Here is a 23,312-nt window from a genome sequence, read left to right on the forward strand (position 1 = left end):
ATCATCCTGCCTGACAGGGGGCTCGTTTCGCATGTACGTCCCTTGTCCAAGTGATAATGCATCTATATTGCGCAGAATGTATATTACTAGAGAAATAGGTAGAGCTAAAGATGTTGCAATTTTAATGTACATTTTAATGGAAACAAGGTGAAAAATGAAAGTTTTCTTCTGTGGCTGCCTTGTGTTCCTGGTAATTCAGGTCTCCATTTTCCATACATCAGTTTGAGTGCTTCATTGCCTTTATAATATAGAATTAAATCTGTTTTTTCCGGCTTCTTTTCAGAATGCGTCCTCTGGACATAGAATTCCTGCGTGAACTTCATGATAGAGTGAATATAGTTCCAATTTTGGGAAAAGCTGACAGTCTGACACCAAAAGAGCTCATTCAAAAAAAGCAAAGGGTGAGTGAGCAACACTTGAACACTTTAAAGGGGACATGTCTTTGGAGCTAGGGCGTTTTAATAATGTATTTGTTTTTACATACTGGGTCTTCAGTTGAATCTTTTCATACGGTCGCTGTTGATTCACCAATTTGCTTGTCACTAGAATGAAAAGCTACATGTCAGTGGTCTTGTAGGGTGGCCATTTAGTGGACACAGACAGAGGCCACTAGTTATACTCGGTGGTGGCAATTGTAAAAACCCCTTTAATTAAGGGAACTTGTGTCTCTCCACTGCTGTATCTCCCTACTAACACAACACTAGCCTGTGGACCCAATACATTTTGTTGATGTTATAAAATTATGGCTAAAAGCAATGAGAATGTTCATCATCTCCTATAACGATATGCTAAAATATATAATAAGGCCCACAGAAAGGTCACCCTTAAATAACACAGAATAAGTCACTAAACACGCAGAATTTTTCCTGTGCTGTGATATCGATGAAAGATAAGACGAAACGTTGGTAGTCACCTCCTTGCTGTGACTCACCATGTTCTAGTTCCTGCACTGCTGTAAAGATATTACTAACGCACGGTAGGGGCTGAGTCCACTGACCTTTATATCTCATTATCTGTGATAAAGTCACAGAATTATCATTCTCTGCATGTGTTTAACAAGAAATACATTTATGGATATATTATAATTTATTCATAAAGAGCCTTTGCTGTACAACAAGGTACAAGAAAAAACATACAGAAGTTAAAAAGTAAACACCAACAATTTGGTAGAAATACGGATACCAGTAGGTTCCTATACAGTAACTTTAAGGTAATAAATAGTATAAGAACATATTTGAAAAGTATCATTGATTAAAGTATACCAACTGATTTAACTATATAATACATCTTATTACAGTGAAGTGTAATTTTCCTCACCTTCCAGAAGCTTGCAGCTCACCATTTCCTGCTGACATGTTTAGAAATCTCTTTAGTTCAAAATATTTGTCAACAGTAACATAGTAGTTAGTGGAGGGGGTTGGAGGGGGATGCAGCTGCAGTTTCTCTCAGAAGCACAAGAATATAGAAATAAGTTTTACACTTCAAGTGTGTTCATAAAAGGCACAAGTATGTACCTACACATAGCCTTGCAATCATTAACCCCTTCCCTCTTTAGCCACTTTTGACCTTCCTGACAGAGCCTCATTTTTCAAATCTGACATGTGTCACTTTATGTGGTAATAACTCCGGAATGCTTTCACCTATCCAAGCGATTCTGAGATTGTTTTCTCGTGACACATTGGACTTTATGTTACTGGCAAAATTTGCTCGATATGTTCAGTATTTAATTGTGAAAAACACCAAAATTTAGCGAAAAATTGCAAAAATTAGCATTTTTCTCAATTTAAATGTATCTGCTTGTAAGACAGGCAGTTATAATACACAAAATTGTTGCTAATTAACATCCCCCATATGTCTACTTTAGATTGGCATCGTTTTTTGAACATCCTTTTATTTTTCTATGACCTCACAAGGCTTAGAACATTAGCAGCAATTTCTCACATTTTCAAGAAAATTTCAAAAGGCTATTTTTACAGGGGCCAGTTCAGTTGTGAAGTGGTTTTGAGGGCCTTATATATTAGAAACCCCAAAAAAGTCACCCCATTTTAAAAACTTCACCCCTCAAAGTATTCAAAACAGCATTTAGAAAATGTCTTAACCCTTTAAACATTTCACAGGAATTAAAGCAAAGTAGAGGTGAAATTTACAAATTTCATATTTTTCTGCAGAAATACATTTTTAATACAATTTTTTTTATAACACAGAAGGTTTTACCAGAGAAATGCAACTCAATATTTGTTGCCCAGTTTTTGCAGTTTTAGGAAATATCCCACATGTGGCCGTAGCGTGCTACTGGACTGAAACACCGGCCTCAGAAGCAAAGGAGCACCTAGTGGATTTTGGGGCCTTATTTTTGTTAGAATATATTTTAGGCACCATGTCAGGTTTGAAGGGCTCTTGCGGTGCCAAAACAGTCAAAATCCCCCAAAAGTGACCCCATCTGGGAAACTAGACACCTCAAGGAAATTATCTAGGGGTGTAGTGAGCATTTTCACCGCACAGGTTTTTTACAGAAATTATTGGAAGTAGGCCGTGAAAATTAAAATCAACATTTCTTCAAAGAAAATGTAGGTTTAGCGATTTTTTTTCTCATTTCCACAAGGACTAAAGGAGAAAAAGCACCGCAAAATTTGTAAAGCAATTTCTCCCGAGTAAAACAATACCTCACATGTGGTAATAAACGGTTGTTTGGAGACACGGCGTGGCTGAGAAGGGAAAGAGCGCCATTTGGCTTTTGGAGTTCACATTTAGCAGGAATGGTTTGCGGAGGCCATGTCACATTTACAAAGCCCCTGAGGGGACAAAACAGTGAAAACCCCAAACAAGTGACCCCATTTTGGAAACTATACCCCTTGAGGAAATTATCTAGGGGTATAGTGAGCATTTTGACCCCACAGGTTTTTTGCAGAAATTTTTGCAAGTAGGCTGTGAAAATGAAAATCTACATTTTTTCAAATAAAATGTAGGTTTAGCTAATTTTTTTTCATTTCCACAAGGACTAAAGGAGAAAAATCACCATAAAATTTGTAAAGAAATTTCTCCCGAGTAAAACAGTACCCCACATGTGGTAATAAACGGCTGTTTGGACACACGGCGAGGCTGAGAAGGGAAAGAGCGCCATTTGGCTTTTGGAACTCAAATTTAGCAGGAATGGTTTGCGGAGGCCATGTTACATTTACAAAGCCCCTGAGGGGACAAAACAGTGGAAACCCCCCACAAGTGACCCCATTTTGGAAACAACACCCATTGAGGAAATTATCTAGGGGTATAGTGAGCGATTTGACACCACAGTTTTTTTGCAGAAATTATTGGAAGTAGGCCCTGAAAATAATAATCTACATTTTTTCAAAGAAAATGTAGGTTTAGCTAATTTTTTCTCATTTCCAGAAGGACTAAAGGAGAAAAAGCACCACAAAATTTGTAAAGCAATTTCTCCCGAGTAAAACAATACCCCACATGTGGTAATAAACGGCTGTTTGGACACACGGCAGGGCTTAGAAGGGAAAGAGCACTATTTGACTTTTTGAGATCACATTTAGCAGGAATGATTTGCGGAGGCCAGGTCACATTTGCAAAGCCCCTGAGGGGACAAAACAATGAAAACGCCCAAAAAGGGACTCCATTTAGGAAACTACACCTCTTGAAGAATGCATCTAGGGGTGTAGTGAGCATTTTGACCCCACAGATGTTTCATAGAATTTATTAGAATTAGGCAGTGAAAATAAAAACAGTCCTTTTTCTTCAATAAGACGTAGCTTTAGCGCAAATTTTTTCATTTTCTCAACAAATAAAGGAAAAAAAGAACCCAACATTTGTAAAGCTATTTCTCCCGAGTACGGCAATACCCCATATGTGGTCATAAACTGCTGTTTGGGCAAACGGCAGGGCTCAGAAGGGAAGGACCGCCATTTGGAGTGCAGATGTTGCTGGATTGGTTTCTGGGCACCTGTGGGCCCAAAACAGTGGAAACCCCCCAGAAGTGACCCCATTTTGTAAACTACACCCCTCAATGCATTTACCAAGGGGTGTAGTAAGCATTTTAACCCTGCAGGTGTTTTGTAGAAATTAGTGTGCGCTCAATGTTGCAGAGTGAAAATGGGATTTTTTTCCATAGATATGCCAATATGTGGTGCCCGGCTTGTGCCACCATAACAAGACAGCTCTCTAATTATTATGCGGTGTTTCCCGGTTTTAGAAACACCCTACATGTGGCCCTAATCTTTTGTCTGGACATATGACAGGGCTCAGAAGTGAAGAGTACCATGCGGAGTGGAGGCCTAATTTGGCGATTTACAAAGTATTGGTTCACAACTGCAGAGGCTCAGATGTGAAATAATAAAAAAAAACCCCTGATAAGTGACCCCATTATGGAACTGCACCCCTCAAGGCATTTATTAAGGGGTGTAGTGAGCATTTTCACCCCACAGGTCTTTTCCATAAGTGAATGCGCTGCGGATGGTGCAAATTAAAAATTTATATTTTTCCCTAGATATGCCATTCAGTGGCAAATATGTCATGCCCAGCTTATGACGCTGGAGACACACACCACAAAAATTGTTAAAAGGGTTCTCACGGGTATGACGGTGCCATATATGTTGAAGGAAACTGCTGTTTGGGCACGCTGTAGGGTTCAGGGCCGAGGGAGCACCATTTGGCTTTTGGAGAGCGGATTTTGCTTGGTACTATATTTGTTTGAGTATTGCTGGTGTTTTATAATGTGGGGGTACATGTAAGCGGGGCGGAGTATATAAGGGGCATAGTCAGGTGGTATAAAAAAATAAAAATAATCCATAGATGTGTGTTACGCTGTGAAGCAATCCTTTCTGCACAGGCCGGTGTCGCACTGATAAATGGTGTCATTTCTTATCCCCCTTTTGGTCCACACTCCGCGCCTTTGTAGTTTGGGGAATTTTGCTGGGAAAGTATTATCCTGGTATAATACGGGCACCGTCGCTTCCATCGGATATGATTGGGCCCTCCCTTCCTGGTTCCCTAATTTTAGGTCCTTGATAAATCGCCTCTTGAAACAGAAGAAATGTTCTCCTCGGGCACAACTGCATATTTTTTTATTTCCTGACTTATTGGAGCCATAACTAATTTTATTTTTCATAGACGTAGCGGTATGAGGGCTGGTTTGTTGCGGGACGAGCTGTAGTTATTATTGGTACCATTTTTGGATACGTGCGACTTTTTGATCACTTTTTATTGTAATATTTGTAGGGCAAAGTGACTAAAAAACAGAAACTCTGGTAACGTTTTTTACGGGTTTTTTTTACGCTGTTCACCGCGTGCAATAAATAATATAATATTTTGATACCTCCGGTCGTTACGGTCGTGGCGATACCAAATACATATGGTTTATTATTATTTTTCAATAATAAAGGACTTGATAAGAGTAAAAGGGGGATTGTGTGTTATTTGATTACTTGAAACTTTTATTGTTTTCAAACTTTTATTTTTTGCACTTTTTTTTACACTTTTTTATACTTTTTTTACACTTTTTCTCAAGTCCCACTAGGGGACTTGAAGGTCCAACGGTCAGATTTTTTTTTTTCTAATACATTGCACTACCTATGTAGTGCAATGTATTAGATCTGTCAGTCATTCACTGACAGCAAGCCGTTTAGGCTTCGCCTCCCGGCGGGGCCTAAATCGGCTTCCGTAATGGCAGAGCAGGAGACCATTGTGTCTCCTGTTGCCATAACAGCAGTCGCCAGTCCCGATTGCCTGTCAGGGCTGGCGATCTGCTTGTAACCGCTACGATGCAGCAATCGCTTTCGATTGCTGCATCGAAGGGGTTAATGGCAGGGATCGGAGCTAGCTCCGGTTCCTGCCGTTACAGGTGGATGTCAGCTGTACAGTACAGCTGACTTCCACCGCTGATGACGCCGGATCAGCTCCTGACCCGGCGCCATCTTGCCGGCAGCTACGGAAGCCGATCAGGCTCCGCCGCCGGGCGGATCTTGACCGGCTTCGGTGCTAGGCAGACCGGGAGGCCAGTATTAGGCCTCCGGTTGCCATTGCAGCCACCGGAACCCCGGCAATTTCATTACTGGGGTTCCGATGAGCTGCAAACACCTTAAGTGCAGCGATCGCGTTTGAGCGCTGCACTTAAGGGGTTAATGGCGGGGATCGAAGCTAATTTCGGTCCCCGCCGTTACAGTCGGATGTCAGCTGTAAGATACAGCTGAGATCCGGTGATGATGGGACCGGCTCAGCTTCTGAGCCGGTGCCAAACGTTTGACGTACATGTACGGCAAGATGCGGGAAGTCAGTACTTTCCATGACGTACATGTACGGCAAATGTCGGGAAGGGGTTAATTTTATGACCAGATCTATCTAGAGATGTAGCTTGAAGCTTTAGGACTTCAATGCAATTGTTTACCTGGGTCAACCAGCAACCAGCATTGTTCCACACCTGCTCTGACTCCGCTCTCTACAGGGGCCCCATAAAACCTGCTTATATAAACAGTGTGAATTCAGTTTTGACCTGAGGACCTTTTGTTTATTTCTATAAATTAATCCAAGATTTTTTTTTAATAATTTATATAAATAACCAAACTAATAAATTGGCCTTTAAAAAGAATCTATGTAGAAATAACAACTCACACATGCTAGTAAAACAATTACTTTTATATGCAGTGTCTTTTATTTCATAAGATTTCCTCCCTCTTAAAGGAGTTTTTCCACTTTCAAACGATTTTCCTACACTCCCACAAGGTAATTGGACGCTAACTTTTCAAACAACTTATGCTAATCTAATAGTGTACCACGTATATTTGAACTTTCTCATTTAATTACGGTTAAAATGTTGTTTTATCAATGCAAATTTTGTGTGAATTTACAGCTACTAAATGTCTCCCTTCCTGTAAGCTGCTGCCCACCCCTTTGTTGTCAAGCAAACTCCGTCCCTATTTACAGACCAGAGGGGACAGACTGCAGGAAGTGGGGCTGTGTCTCTTCATAGCCTGCCAATAAAATTTTACTGAGAGGGGGGGCAAGAGGAGGTAGCAGAGTGAGAGAGATAGAGAAACACAAATTTTTGTTTCAGCCCTTCCCTTTTTCCCATCCCTTGGTTGAACTTGAAGGACATATGTCTTTTTTCAACCGTACTAACTATGTAACTATGTAACAAACACGCTGCCCATAGAAGTCTATGGAGAGGGGAGGGGGAGCACAGAGACACTGACACGCTGCCCATAGAAGTCTATAGAGGGGTGAGGGGGAAGCAGGATCAAAGTGAGGAAGATGCACACAGATGTGCTGCAGCTTCCTGGCTGGTAAGTGTTCCATCTCAGCTCAGAGCTGGATTCTCAGCTATACTCCTCTGTACTGCTGTATAATGTCCTCTATGATGCTGCAGCTATATATATATATATATATATATATATATATATAGAGAGAGAGAGAGAGAGAGAGGAGAGCAGAACAGGATACTCCTCTTGTATGTGTGCTGTGTATAGAAGATATGATAGCTGTAAGGCTCCGCTGTATGTCCAGCAGAGCGTCTCACATGACTACCATTCTAATGTCTAAAACTACATTACCCATGAACTCCCTGCATTCCTCTGTACAACGCGTGTGTGATTTGTTTTGGAAAGGGCTGTGCTGTATTGATAAAAACTTTACATGTGCTGTATATTTGAGCATGCTGAGGATTAGATGCGCTGAGCCACACTGTAGTGAGGAGATGAAGATAGTACGGTGCATTCCCAGAGAATCATATAGACAGCGGAGCTGAAGACTCTATTGTGTATGCTCGCCGTGTACATTCAGGACAGAGCAAGTACACATGCTCAATTTTCTGACGATGCGCTGCCCGCATACAATGCCTGGATAGAACCAGCACATGCTAGACCTGAAAGGGACTACTGGAGGACATAACCATTGTGTACTATTTCCAAACAATAGTAGGATTTGGGGTACTAGGGGTAAATATTCATTGGGAACGAAACAATTCTGATAATATATGTAAATGACAAAGATTTTTTTTTAAGCCATACATATTCGGTCATGATCTTGTGGGAATACTGTGGTTAGACTATGTTATCACCAAATTCCGCTAATCCAGCACCCAGTAGTTCACAAAGCACTTGCTTCATGCACAGAACTGCAAAATAACTGTAACATTTGTATTTTTTTTTATGTCCCTGGAGGTTCTTTATAAAGTTTTAAGGTTAACTAAACAGAAACAAAGCGGCTGAGCGCTCATATGATCGCTTCTGCCGCTTCGTTTTAGTGATTGGTGGGGGTTTCAGTGTTTGGATCCCCACAAATCAAAACTTCTGACATGTCACTATGACATGTCAGAAGTTTGTTGAACATTTTGTTACCCTTTAAGTTTAATCTACTTTTATATAATGCCCAATAATCCAGAATAATTAGTAAATTATCTTAACTCCAGACAATTTTTTTTTACCATAGTAAATAAATATTTTATTTTCTCAACATTTCACCTCAATTGAGCCTTTTTCCTCATAGATTCGTGAAGAATTGGATCACTATGGGATTCAGATTTATCAGTTTCCAGATTGTGACTCTGACCAAGATGAAGATTTTAAGAGTCAAGATATGGAGTTAAAGGTGAATTTATTTTAATAAACTAAATAACTGAATTTGAGGGGATTATTTTACATTTCTTTAACTTTACAGTAGTGATTTCCAATCCCAAAATCTTACTAAAGAGGGCCAAGGCTTAGACAGAGATAGTAAGACATTGTCCACAAGTATTACAGCACACAAGAAAATGGCGATAGCACACTGCGAACACCAATGCCACCTAAACACTATAAATAAATATGCATTGCTGCTGAATCTACTTACAATAGTGAGGTTCTTAGCGCACATTTTGATCAAATTATGTGAGCCCACCTGCCATGACAAGGTGACTTCTATAAGGTGGGTCCCTACACAGCACATGCACATTGTCCACAAGTAGGGGACATGTGCATAAAATGGGACCAACCTTGTCTAATTGCTTTTTGGATGTGTATGATATCAAAGACAATGGCTTTGAATTGTATCCAAACTGGTGGTGATGAATATAGGGTTTGAGGAATAATGGATCCAAAGCCCATTTTTTTTTCCAATTACATAAAAGAGTTATTGACAAGGTAGACTGCTCAAATGCTTGTGAATATCAAATCCAAGTAACATTCCTTCCAACAGTCCATCAGTGAGGTGCAGTACCCTGGGGAGGAGGCGATCTAGCTGGATATGACTTTAGCTGGAGAGTATAAAAAATTGGGGCGCATCATACATTTCCAATGAATAACCCTACATATGTTTACCTGTCTTTTACATTCAGAAAAGCATTCCTTTTGCTGTGATTGGTTCCAATACCATTGTGGAGATTAATGGAAAACGTGTCAGGGGCCGTCTGTATCCTTGGGGAGTTGTAGAAGGTAAGGTCCTCCCTAGATCTTGTGATCTGAAGTAGTTTGAAAAATTTGAAGTAGTAAGAGATACTTCTATGTCGGTTTTATTCTACTATTTGAATAGTCCATGTGAAAACGATGTATTTTATGCCGAAAAAGGAATTGTGGGATTAGGTCTTTTCAGAGGAAAATATTTCACCAAAGAGAGAAAAGTTTCCCTTATTCCCCCTGAAAAGATCCAACCCATTTCTGGCATAAAATATAGGGCACTTACATGGACCATTCCTATCCTCAAAAAAATAAATACAAAAAAATACTCTGTTTGCATAGAATTTTAATCAGATTCATAAGCAAGAGGGCATTGCTTGCTTACTTATATAGGAATAAGGTATCATGCTCACAGCAAAGCCAAGTGCACAATGGCACGAGGCGGGCCCAAATGAATTGTCGGCAGAGTAGGTGGCCGTCTAGGGCACCATTGGGGAGGAGTGCAATTTATGGATTAATATAAATTACTTTGTACAACCATTTGGATGCTGTTTCTGGGCAGCTGATAATGCTGTAGGTTCTGGGGTCCAATAAGTGATACCCCTTAGTCAATGAAAGACTTGCCAAAGTAGAAATTGTGGTGTTACCTAGGTGATGAGAAGCTACAGCTCCGGTACGAGCTGATGTAGTGCAATCCCTAACAGAAACGAGTGACTATTCCACAGCAATCATGCTGAGGGTCCAAGGTTGGGGGGGGAGGGCACATTACGAATTCCCTGCCTTGGAAAACAAGATTGCTTATCTCATTCCTGGCACACTGAGTACCTTTGTTCTTGTATTAAGAAGAGCAATTCTTCTAACAGCTTCTAAGGGAGAATACCTTGGTGACATGCAGGGCCGCCATCAGGGGGGTATTAGGGGTAGTACTGTAGGGGGCCCGGCCAAACTTAATTGAAAGGGGGGCCCGGCAACTGCCGCGACTTGCTTTTGGTAGAAAAAAACAAGCCCCTGCAATGGGGCCTGTTCTTTTCACCAAAACAATGTCGTGAGCTGCTGCGGGCCCCCGAGCTGCGGGCCCCCCTCTCATCACCGCCGCCGCGCCGCGAAACACCACCGCTTGCGCGCGTACGAGCGCGCACGACCGCAAGCGCGCACGATCGCAAGCGCGCGCCCACGTGCGAACGACCAGGCGCACCGCCGAGAGGGAGCAACACAAGTACATCGACGGGGAAGGACAGCCACACAGGGACAGCGGCGCACGGTTACTTACCTGCTGGCCCGCCTCCGACTCCGCCTCCTCCTTTTCCTCCTCCGCCTCCTCGTCCTCCTTGTCCTCCTCCGCCTCCTCGTCCGACTCCGCCTCCGACTCCACCTCCGACTCTGCCTCCGACTCCGCCTCCTCGTCCTCCTCCTCGTCCGCCTCCTTGTCCGACTCCGCCTCCTCCTCCTTCTCCAGAGCGTAGCTGCGTAAGGAGAGGGGGAGGAGTCTAGTTCTTGCGCGGCGGCAGTTCTACGATCCCCGCCATTTTCTGGAGCCTGGAGGTGAAGGACGACGTCTGGACCGAAGACATCTCCTGAAGAGGACTGGAGTGGGAGCAGCTCTTCTGACATGGTGAGTAAAGTGTGTCAAAGTGCTGTTTAAGTATGGCCCTGTTCACACAGAGTATTTTGCAGGCCGAAAAAATCTGCCTCAATATTCCTTAAAGAATTTTGAGGCAGATTTTGAGGCAGATTTTGACCTGCCCACACTATCTTGCTGCGTTTTTTGCTGCGTTTTTTGCCCGCTGCGATTGAGGACAGCAGACAAAAAACGCAGGGAAAAATGCATTTTCTGCCTCCCATTTATTTCGATGGGAGGTCAGAGGCGGAACCGCGGCAAGAAAGGATGTGCTGCTTTTTCTTTTTTCTGCGACTTACTCTCATTGATTTCAGATTAAATCAATGGGATTCGGTTTTGGAAGTTTTTTGGTGCTGATTCTGACGCAGTGTCCGAGTCAATATCAAGGCCCAAAAACTCTGTGAACTGGGCCTTATTGTTAGGGCTTATTCAGACGAACGTGTAATACGTCCGTGCAACGTGTGTGATTTTCACGCGCCTCGCACGGACCTATGTTACTCTATGGGGCCGTGCAGACTGTCAGTGATTTTCATGCTACCCAGGGCCGCCATCAGGGGGGGTATTATGGGTACTGATGTGAGAGGCCCGGCCAAACCTAATTGAAAGGGGGGCCCGCAGCTCACGACATTCTTTTGGTGAAAAAAACAAGCCCCATTGCAGGGGCCTGTTTTTTTTCTACCAAAGGCAAGTCGCGGCAGTTGCCGGGCCCCCCTTTCAATTAGGTTTGGCCGGGCCTCTCACATCAGTACCCATAATACCCCCCCTGATGGCGGCCCTGGGTACCATAATATAGTGCTCGACGGAGTACCGTTAACAGGCGGTGCCACGGTAGGGGGGCCCAGAAAATTTAGCTGTAGGGGGCCCTGAAATTCCTGATGGCGGCCCTGGTGACATGGCATCCAATGGAACATTTAAAACCTTCAAATGCCTCCATATGAATTTAGAGGCATACAGAGGTACAGACGGGCACCATGTTTCTCGGTGTTTCTCTAAAGAAAAACTAATTTTTTTTGTAATCCTGTAAAAAAAGAAAATAATAGGAAGAAATCACACAAGAAAAAAGAGAAAAGCATCTGAAAACCAACCCACGCTCAGTACCCACCAAACCTCAAACAATTACCCACAGGGTACCTGGGCATCCAGACTTTTTTACAGTTGGCTTATGTAGTCATTTATTATCCTTGATTACTGATTTAATAAGATCCTAGCTCATTTGTGTTGCACCGACTCAAGTTGGATCATTTTAGTTCTCCGGGAATGTCTATTGCTATTGCTAATGGCCAAAATTATTAACATGGCTGTTTTTACAGCTTTTTTGGGAGATCCGCTATAGACTTATTTATGAGTCATGTTTTTTTCTTATTGTGATAATCATTTTATCCTCCACGAATGCTGTAAATCTTGACGATCCTTAAACACATTCTGCCTGTTCTAATACTCTTCATTTTTTATCTAGTGGAAAATGAGCAGCACTGTGACTTTGTAAAGCTGCGCACAATGCTTATCCGTACTCACATGCAAGATCTTAAGGATGTGACAAGAGAAACTCACTATGAAAATTACAGGGCACAGTGCATCCAGAGCCTGACACAACGGGTGGTGAGGGAACGGAATCGCAAGTAAGTGCACATGCATATAAGGCTTCTTTCACACTACCGTTAATATACGTTTCCCTCCCTTCCGTCAGGGGAAGAGAAGATCGAAAGATTAAACGGAAAGCATCGGTTCCATTAGAATCACCATAATTCCTCAGTTTCACTTGCTTTCCGTTTGTCTCCGTTCGCTAGGTTTCCGTTTTTTTTTAACTCAAACAAAAGTTCTGCAGACTGCACTTTTGCTTTCGTCACAAAAAACAGAAGCCTAGCGAACGGAGACAAACGGAAAGCAACTGAAACAAAAGAATAACCATTGAAATCAATGGTGATTCTAACGGAACCGTTGCTTTCCGTTTAATCTTTCGATCCTCTCTTCCACTGACGAAAGAGAGGTAAACGTATACTAACGCTAGTGTGAACTTAGCCTAACATTAGCAATATCCAAGTAACTCCAGTGATGTTGAACCTCAAATAAAATATGATGTATATTAGCTGCTGCTGCCCTTTACTGGAATTAAAACATACCTATACAAAATTAAATGGTGCCCATCACCACAGACTTTTATTTTATCTACAGAATCTGATACTGTTGTCATCGTATTGAATATTATTCTAATGTTACTAGAGTACTGTTGGGATAGTTGGGGGAAATACTGTGAAATCAATTACACAAGATGATGATACACAGTATACAAATTATTATATGTGCTAACGGTAAACAAGTGATATTTTGGCTGCGCTTTTGTTCTTTGTTCTTATAGTAAACTGACACGAGAGAGTGGTACCGATTTTCCTATTCCCAGCGGGCCTCCATCTCCAGATCATGAAACGATGAGACTCATCCAAGAGAAGGATGAGGAGGTGAGAGGATTCGTTCTGTGGTATAACGCTACGTTTCAGGCACATCAAACTAAAAATAAACTGTTTTATATACTAAACTATACTATAAAATACAAAAGAAAGTTTAATAATCAAAATAATTTAAAGCAAATCACCACCTTTAAACATCTTTATACATAGACATAGTCTACAGGAAATCTTGAATAACTTTGTAAATGCTTTGCGTTACGTATCTTATACTAATCCCGATTTACCTGAGCCTGTATTATAGTCTAGAGATGCATTCACAGTAGCATTAAAAACAGTCTGCAAGCTTGTCGTCAGACGCTCTTTGAGATTAGCTGAGCTCACATAATACAGTAGAAAAGTATATGTAATACAGAGGAAAAGTATATGTGATACAGAACAAGCTGTAGCTTAGGATCAGTGCAATGTATTTATAAATGTGATTAACTTTTAATTCAATGTAATTGTATACTGTATATGTAAACTGGAAAATTGTGTTAAAGGTGGACATATTCTTTAAAATTAAATGGTTGTGTAAACCTTTAGAAAAAAAATCATGTTACATGTGTAAGGAGTCAGAATAACTCTCGGCTTCACCAGGAGTTTGCCATATTTTTACATTAATTAGGCCTCATTCACATTTGCGCTTGCCATTCCGTTGCTCTGCTCTGTCAGAGGAGCAGAACATGGAAATAACTGGAAGCGCCGGAAGCACCAACGGCAGCTGACGGAACTCATTGACTTTTATGGGTCCTGTCGGGTTTCCGTCAGGGTATCCATGGTTTTACAACAAACAATAGCGCAGCATGCTGCGCTATTGTTTGCGGTATTCTCTGCTGGATCTGAGACTGCGGCGCCTAACGTAACCTGCAATGCAGATGTGAACGAGTCCTTACAGTACACATTTTTACATATAGTAGTTTTGGGGTTAGTATTCTTGTCATACTCCTGGTTGGTGAGTGCTGTAATGGTTAATACTTAATATCTCTGGTGGTCTAAGGTGATGATAGGGTTAATATTGATATCCATTATACATGGTGCTTATGGGTTAATGTCTAAGATCTGTAGATGTCTAGGGTGCTTTATTGGCTAATGCTTAATAGTATATAATCATATAATGACGGTGTATTGTTATTATATTGTTTAGGATGTGAAGCTGTTAGTAGTAGGGATATAGGGAACCAAAATGTACCTATAATTATGGGCATCGGGCGAATTTATTAAGACTGGCGTTTCATGCACCAGTCTCAAACGTAGGTACATCATAGTGAAATGTGCCAACATTGTGCACTACAATTTGAGCCATTTTCTGTCTTTAAAAATGATAAATCTAGCAGAAAATTGCACCCCCTCCTCCAATTAATGCCAACCATTTTACTCACCACTGGCAAGAGGAGAGAAAAGTTGTAAATGTTGTTGCAAATATGGCACACTTGCCAACAGTCCCAAATTTGCCCGGACTGTCCCGAATTCACAGAGACAGTCCCGGCAAATTACTGACCCGGGACTTGTCCGGGCAACTGCTACTTTCAATTGTACCTGCATCCTCAGGACGTAGATACAATTGAATACTATGGCAGAGCAGGAAACTATCTGCTTCCTGCTCTGCCATTCACTCCTCCTGGAGCACCGGAATCCTCGGCCAAAGCATTGCCGATGCTCTGGCCTCGGATTGCGCTCATAGACAGAGCCCTCCACTTCACTGTCCATATATGGAGAGTGATGTCAGGAGCAGAGCAGGATTCAGAGGCAGAGTGCTAGAAGCGACTCTGCTCCAGGACTCCGGCAGGGGAAGCCCCAGACATCACTGTCCATATATGGATAATGATGTCAGGAGCAGAGCAGGAGTCCCAAGCAGAGCGCTAGAACATCACTGTCTATGGACAGTGACATCATAGGCTCCTCCGGCAGAGGAATCCCCGGCCAAAGCGTGGCATCTACAGGGGGGCTGTGTGGCATCATCTACAGGGGGGCTGCGTGGCATCATCTACAGGGGGGCTGCGTGGCATCATCTACAGGGGGGCTGTGTGGCATCATCTACAGGGGGGACTGTGTGGCATCAACACAAGGGGACTGTGTGGCATCTTCTACAGGGAGGCTGTGTGGCATCATGTACTGGGGGACTGTGTGGCATCTACAGGGGGCTGTCTGACTTTATCTACAGGTGGGGCTGTGTGGCTCTATCTACAGGGGGCTGTGTGGCACCATGTACAGGCAGCTGTGTGGCACTATCTACAAGGGAACTGTGTGGCACTGTCAACAGGGGCACTGTGCTGTTTACAGAGGGCACTGTGGCACTATCTAAAAGAGATGTGTGTCATTATCTACAGGAGACACTGTGGAATTATCTACAGTAAGCAGTGCATGGCAATAACTACAAGGAACAGTGTGTGGCAATATCTACAGGGAGCAGTGTGTGGTACTATCTACAGGGAGCAGTGTCTGGCAATATCTACAGGAAGCAGTGCGTGGCAATAACTACACGGTGCAGTGTGTGGCACTACCTACAGGGAGCAGTGTGTGGCACTATCTACAGGGAGCAGTGTGCGGCAATATCTACAGAGGGCACTGTGGAATTATCCACAGGGAGCAGTGCATGGCACTATCTACTGGGGGCAGTGTGGAGCACCATCTACAAGGGACACTGAGTGTGGCGCTATCTATGCTGGTTTTTATGCTACCAGTAGTGGTCAGCACATATCGTCTAGTCCTAGTGATAAAGTGAGACATTACCTGCATGTAAACAACCAGATAACGAGAGACATACTGGCCACCATAGTAGTTGTCAGCAAAACTAGTGCAGACATTTTTGTTCGTTTATTTGTATGCAGATTCTTGAAAGCCATGCCTCCACCAGATAAGCCATGCCCCTATAAGACACACCCACCAAAGACGCCACAGCCTAAGTGTCCCTGGAAAAAAAATTCAAATGTTGGCAACTATGATATGGCATGTGCCAAAGTTTTCAACTTTTTTACGCCAGAAAAGTGGTGTTAAGCTAATAATAAATTCCCCCTATAGAGTAATGAAATAAAATTCTGTCTGCCTGCACCTGTCACTAACGGAAGCTCACTGCATAGGGATTGCTATATCTCCCATTGTACTGTATAAATTCATATCCAGTATCCACCTAGTGGTGGCAATAAGGATTTTAGTATTTTTTTCAAAATTTTCCCCAGAATGGCAGGAGAAGTTTCCAGTCACTAGTATTCCTGCCCCCCTAAGTGCAGTTTATTGCCAGGGGTTGGAGAAGCCATGGCAGTTTCAATCTAAAAAGTAATTGTCCAGATGGGATAACACAATTAATTTCCTATATACTGCCCTGATCTATTAAAATAGTTACTGTCCTTTGTAAAAGCGGAAATTCCAAACATAACATTATGATAGCGTTGTGCACAGTGTAAGGCCTCATTCACACGACCGTAAAAACTCCCGTTATTACGGGTCGTAATTACGACCCATAATAACGGGCTCATAGACTTCTATTGGCCACGGGTACCTTCCCGTTTTCTTACGGGAAGGTGCCCGTGCCGTTGAAAAAGATAGAACATGTCCTATTTCAGGCCGTAATAACGGCACCGGCAGCCCATAGAAGTCTATGGAGCTCCCGTAATGACGGGTGGCTACATGTGTGCACCCGTCATTATGGCAGCGTTGCTAGGCGACGTTAGTAAATAGTCACTGTCCAGGGTGCTGAAAGAGTTAACTGATCAGCAGTAACTCTTTCAGAACCCTGGACAGTGAATTCCGATCACAATATAGAGCAACAAAAATGGTGTGTAGGAAAGGCAGATCCAGCACTCAAATGATAAAAAATTCAATTTTTATTAGGTCATATTAAAAAAAGGGATAAAACAATAATCCCGGAACCACGCTTACGCGTTTCAGACCGCTAGGGTCCTTAATCATATGATTAAGGACCCTAGCGGTCTGAAACGCGTAAGCGTGGTCCCGGGATTATTGTTACTACAGCCTGCTGTCGACACAGGATTAAGCTCAGGAGGATCTACGAGCACCTACAGCTTCTTGGATTTTTATGCCTACATTGGTATCAATCAAGCTTTACAAAAACGCATTGAAAAAACGCATTGGAAAAACGTAACTCGGTTATGAGGTGAGCAAAAGTTTAGGTAAAATCTTTTTCACTTTTCACCTGTAAAAAAAAAAAAAGCCGTTCATACTTACCGAGAACTTCCTGCTTCCTCCAGTCCGGTCTCCCGGACGTTGCCTTGGTGACGTGTCCCTCTCGACATCCGGCCCGACACCCCTGGATGACGTTTCAGCCCATGTGACCGCTGCAGCCAATCACAGGCCAATCACATGCTGCAGCGGTCACATGGACTGCCGCGTCATCCAGGGATGTCGGGCTGGATGACAAGAGAGGGACGCGTCACCAAGGCAACGGCCGGGTAAGTATGAATTTCTTTTACTTTTACCTCGGATAGGGCTGCCCCTTCTCTCTATCCTGCACTGATAGAGAGAAGGGGCTGCCGATTAGTGCAGGATAGAGAGTGGAATACTGGTGACACCGGAACCGTATTTACGGGGACGGGTCCGTAAATACTGGTGCAAAACGGGTCGAATACGTGTGACACCGGACCCGTATTTACGCCAGTATTTACAGGTGGGAAAAAATACGGTCGTGTGCATGAGGTCTAAATCTGCTATGAAATAGAAAAAATGACTAAAACTGAAGGTTTTTTTTATCGCTATGTCTCACCTACACTTTGGAATTGGGCATTACTGAACTATTTCATCATTTGTTCTATTTTCCCTTTTTTACAGTTGCGGAGAATGCAGGAGGTGCTGCAGAAGATGCAGAGGCAGATGAAAGACTCTCAATAAATCTGTGCTGTGCCACCACCAAACACTCATCATAATACCTCAAATTCTCCATTTACCTTCCTAACACCCAAAGACAAAATCCTCTAAGATCTAATGTAAGAAAAGTTGTGATGCCTGCAAAGAGGAACGACAAGCAATAAAGGCAAACACAAAAAGGACATCTAGAATGTTAATGTAGGTTTCTCGGGAAGGTGTGAAGAGTGGTATTATGGCCATTACTAGAACTAAATCTATTTCCCCTACTGTGAACATACTAGTATATTGCACACTATCGTCCCAGCACAAAAAAGGGGTCTGTGAAGTGTCACATTGTAGTCACTTTAAAGTGTCATAGTGACATTCGAGACGCCCATCATGGCTAAAACAAAGCGGCAGAAGCACTCGTGTAAGCACTGAGCCACTTCGTTTCTGTTCGGGTTTCTCGCAAGCCAATGTAGCTGTGTACAGGCTCATAGACTTTTTATTGACATGTCAGAAGTTTGTTGAACGCTTAGTTACCCTTTAAGTTTTATATTAGTGAACAGCATTATCAGAGATTCCCTAATATTCATCTGTTACCCACATTGCTCCATTAACAAGGGGAGTGATTCCGGTAATACAGCAATGTAGCCCCGTATTCTATGAATGGGAAAATCAGAGGGATTGTTGGAATGCTCACTGCATATGGATTTATACAGCTACTAATCTAGTATTACATGGCAGCCATTCAGATGACAAGGTGGAGCTGCACTTACAGAGCAACACTAAATTCTGGCTCATAGATGTCATTCTATTATGTCAATTTGCAATAAAAGGGTGTACGGATAGGGGTTGTCATCCTGAGAGCTGTAAAAATCTCTATGCAGTGAGCTCCCCCTTGTGGCAGCTGCAGAAAGAACTATGACTGTGTCAGGAGCAACCGATACTCATGATGGTGGGCGTAACCTACATATGAAGGGGCGGGGCATATGTATGAAAATTTCTCCCTAAAGTCATTACTCAAACGCAGGGCACATCAAAATAATATTTTGGCAGTCCCTGTTCTCTCCGTTCACAGAAACTACATCTATATTCTGCAGATGGCACCTGCAGTAGTGGGAGATTTTCTGCCCCAACCACTATTCTGCTCTATTGCCGATAAATAATGCAAATACCTTATGTAATGTATAGATTTAAGTGGCTGCAAGGTGAGGCTTCCCTTTAATTCCAGTCTGATCCGTTTTAAGGTGACAGAAGAGAGAACCTCAGTGTGTGTCTGTGACTTTACTGCGCATATTTAGATCTATTCCACATCACATTAGCAGTGGCTGTAAAGCTGAATGCACGCGCGCACACACATTCTACATTGTAGGCCATTGCTGTCTGTATGGCAATAGCACGGCTGCAGTATTCTTTAGAGGATGCTAGGACAGGAAGTCTCATGTGCGTAACGAATTACCGCTACAAGGATCACAAATTTGCCCTAAATATCTTTTGTTATAAAACGTTTTCATATTTATATTTGTGAGTGTTCTGTATAGCCTTTTATACAATCCAGCTTATTTTTACATTTAATGGCCTTTTAGCCCACATAGAACTATTAATGAAGTTTTGCATTTACAATCTACCGGTACATTATACCTATTCTATACATATATGTGATAACACATGATAGGAAGGCAGAGCTGCCTGTTACTTCTCAGTATCCATTTGTCCTGGTAGTCACCTTAGATACACCCAAAATCTTTTCATTTATTCTTTTACTTGGAAACATTTTTGGACATCTCCTCTTTGGTTTTGAGCCTAAATTATTAGTGGTTGTCTGCTTGATTTCATTTACAAATTCTGGTATACATTTGTTTGGGGCTAATCTGCACCCCTGAAAGCTGAGGTGCACATATTTCTGCCCAATATGACAACTGGGCCACTAATTGGGCTGACATGGGGATGATAACGAGTGTTTCTGGTGATGAGAAGCCCTTGTCCTTGCTCAGGGGAGGTTCACAATATGCTGTATACCTCCCAGCAACTAAAATGATCCTTCTCTTCTCTCATAGAGAATTGAGTTGTTGACACCCAGCAGCGGTGCACAGCATGGGCACACGAGGTAAGCTGATGTGTCGCATAACGTTGGTGCCAGTGAGGCGTCAGCCGTGTGTCACCAGCTCAAGCAAAATGTTGGCTTCTAGTGGAAGAGACTATCCAGGTAATGATCATTAAGTAAAAAGAAATAAGAAAAGCCTTCATGCCTCAGGTAAAGGGACAGTAATTCTACAATCCTCTATGTAAAAACGCCTTCTTATTTCACTAGGACAGGGTTAGGCAACCTTTTTTGTATGGCGTGGAAGTACTCAGTGTGCCATACAAACATGAAAGTCATAGGGAAACCGTACACGGAAGAGACTGCGGCTACTAAATACCAGCTTAGGGGGATGCACACAGGAGAGAGAGCGACTACTGTACACCAGCTTGGGGGGTACACATAGAAGAGACCGCGGCTACTAAATGCTAGATTTGGGTTGTGCACATAGGAGAGACCACGGTTGCTGTACACCAGCTTCCGGGAGTGCACATAGGAGAGACCATGGCTACAAAGCACCAGATTTGGGGGTTGTACATAGGAAAGACTGTGGTTACTAAACATCAGCTTTGGAAGGTGTACATAGAAGAGACCATGGCTACTGAACACCCGCTTGGGGCGGGGAGTGCACATAGGAGAGAGAGTTGCCAACTTTTGCTAACTTTTTCTTTGACAAAATGGTTACTGAACTCTGTTCTTGCTGCACTGATCTCCAGGAGAATGCAGCGCTTCATTATACACTTGGTGACACTAAACACCAGGAGAGAGAGCAATGCTGCCTTGAGTTCTTGCCAAGCACTGCTCACTTTCCTGGTGATCAGCGCCGCCAAGCGCATAATGAAGTGCCGATCTCTCTCCCTGTGTTCAGTGGCGCCAATCACCCAACAGAGCTAGACACCAGGAGAAGGGAGTGTGCCAACAAACAATGCCCCGCGTGCCGGCTGTGGCACTGATGCCACAGGTTTCTGTCCCCTGCACTAGAACCTTATAAATGGCTGATTTTGTGAAATACATGCTGGCTTACTAATTATTGCATGTATTCCACTACCAAAGCCTCAGAATTCATGCTTGCTAGCAATTAAAGCAGTATCAATAAAGGAAACAACCAAACGTACACTACTATTTACTGGTGATAATAAACATTTTTCACCCTCTTACAGTCTGTCGTTTTATTCTATCATACATGTTTTCACATTTTATACTTACTGCCAACATAAGGATAACATAACCTATTGTCTACCTTTTCACTATTTTCAGTTATAGAACGTTTTCATAGAAATTTGTGTTTTCTAGAACTGTAGTCTGTTACATAATGCAGATAGTTTTTATATTTGATGGCCCTTTGTAGCGTCCATGGCCGCGGGCCGTCGGGTTTATTCACCTCCCGATGCCCGCAGCCATAGATCCGTGAGCGCTGGTTCCCATATCCTTCCTAGGAGACGCCAGTACTCACTTCCGCTCCGTTCTGCTGTGTCCCGTAGGGTGCGCGTGCACACTCGTGCCCGGCCTTAGAGGGCCAACGCGCGCACAAATGAAATCGTCATCATCATCAACTGCCATGACTTCCTGGTCTATAAGAAGGCCCCAGGCCTTCTGATCCTTGCCTGAGAATTGTTAGTCTATCCCAGTCTGTCTTGCAAATGGTCCCTTAGTGTTTCCCCGTTCCAGTTGTTACCCGTGCCCTGTTACCCGTTCCTGTATCCCGTATTGTTCTTGTTCCTGTGCCTACCAATGTTGGAGTCGTGTCTACTGCACCTGCTGTCGTTTGCCACGTCCAGTGTCGTGTGCCACGTACAGTGTCTTCTGCTACATCGGATACTGCCCGCCACGTCTGGCGCTACCTGCCGCACCGGCCTCCATCCGTGCTGAAGCCACAGCCACCGTCTGGACTAGTTCAGGTACCCAAGCATTGCTATCTGCTATTGACTTTCGTGTAGACTGTGACCTGGTCAGCTGCCTCCCCACTACGGCGGAGCGGCCTAGTGGGTCCACATACCCTGTGACCGTGACACCCTTTAGCCCACATAGAGCTATTCACAATGTTTTAGTACTTGCATGAGGGTGGAGGGGCAATTGCTCAGTGTCCGCCACCACCCAAGTAGGCCCAGCCTTTTTCAGACAACTCCAGAATCAAGACACAGGATTTTGACAAATTATAAGTGTACCTATTATAAAAGTATTATTGGCTAGAAAAGGCGATTATGCAGCTTTTACTATTATTTCATAGGTAGAATTTTATTTTCCTTGTTTGGACTTACAATACTGCACTGCTAAGTAGATGATATACAGCGGAGTGTGCATGCTTATTACCATAGGAAGGGGGGGGGGGGACATTCGTCAGATATCTCAGGCTTTGTGTCCCTCCAGATTGTTAAAATCCAACATTCTGACCCATGTTTTTTCCAACAGCAGATACCGAGAGGCTGCCCTCATACACATTGTAAGGTTGTCATTAGATCCTGTAGACAGTGGGTTCTGTTTCCAGTTACAGATGTGTCCACCCTTATTTTAGGCTGAATTTGGTTAAGGTATCCAATTTATTATGAAACCAATGCAATACCATATCGCGACATGCTAGCACAAGTTTTGACAGGCTGCAACTCACGTCACAACCACTGGGTGGCCACACATATACTGTATAGCATAGATATCTTGTGACAGATTACAAAATCTATTTTTTTTCCAAAGCTAGTCAACATCTCGTGCCACACATCTCAGTATGTTGATATAAGAGAAAAGGTAAGGAAGGAAACCTCTGTATCTAATGTTTATGTATGTTATCCACGCATTATAGGGAGGATGGGCCCACCACATTTCTGCCCATGGGCCTTTGCCAAAACTAAATTCAGAATTCTGCTTTTTTTCCTGTTGGAGCAGGGCATTGTGAGAGCTCAGGTGACAATTACACAGTTATCTGAGCGTAAACTGTTGTAGGCCAACTTTTAAGTTCAGAAAATAAACATTAAACCTACATATAAAGGGGCGGGGCATATGTATGAAAATTT

At 43.0% G+C, this 23,312-nt stretch overlaps 1 protein-coding gene across 1 annotated transcript in view; it reads left to right on the forward strand.

Annotated features, from left to right (window-relative positions):
• Nucleotides 1-21,466, forward strand: part of LOC142741879 (uncharacterized) — a 114,864-nt gene extending 93,398 nt beyond the window's left edge. The window contains exons 10-15 of the mRNA XM_075851201.1: nucleotides 284-401; nucleotides 8,482-8,583; nucleotides 9,308-9,404; nucleotides 12,440-12,602; nucleotides 13,340-13,439; nucleotides 18,210-21,466. Coding sequence (XP_075707316.1) covers nucleotides 284-401; nucleotides 8,482-8,583; nucleotides 9,308-9,404; nucleotides 12,440-12,602; nucleotides 13,340-13,439; nucleotides 18,210-18,269 — 640 coding nt within the window. The 3' untranslated portion in view covers nucleotides 18,270-21,466. The remainder of the gene's footprint in view (nucleotides 1-283; nucleotides 402-8,481; nucleotides 8,584-9,307; nucleotides 9,405-12,439; nucleotides 12,603-13,339; nucleotides 13,440-18,209) is intronic.
• Nucleotides 21,467-23,312: the final 1,846 nt, after the last annotated feature.

Source organism: Rhinoderma darwinii, chromosome 2 (genome assembly GCF_050947455.1).
Source record: "Rhinoderma darwinii isolate aRhiDar2 chromosome 2, aRhiDar2.hap1, whole genome shotgun sequence".
NCBI lineage: Eukaryota > Metazoa > Chordata > Amphibia > Anura > Rhinodermatidae > Rhinoderma > Rhinoderma darwinii.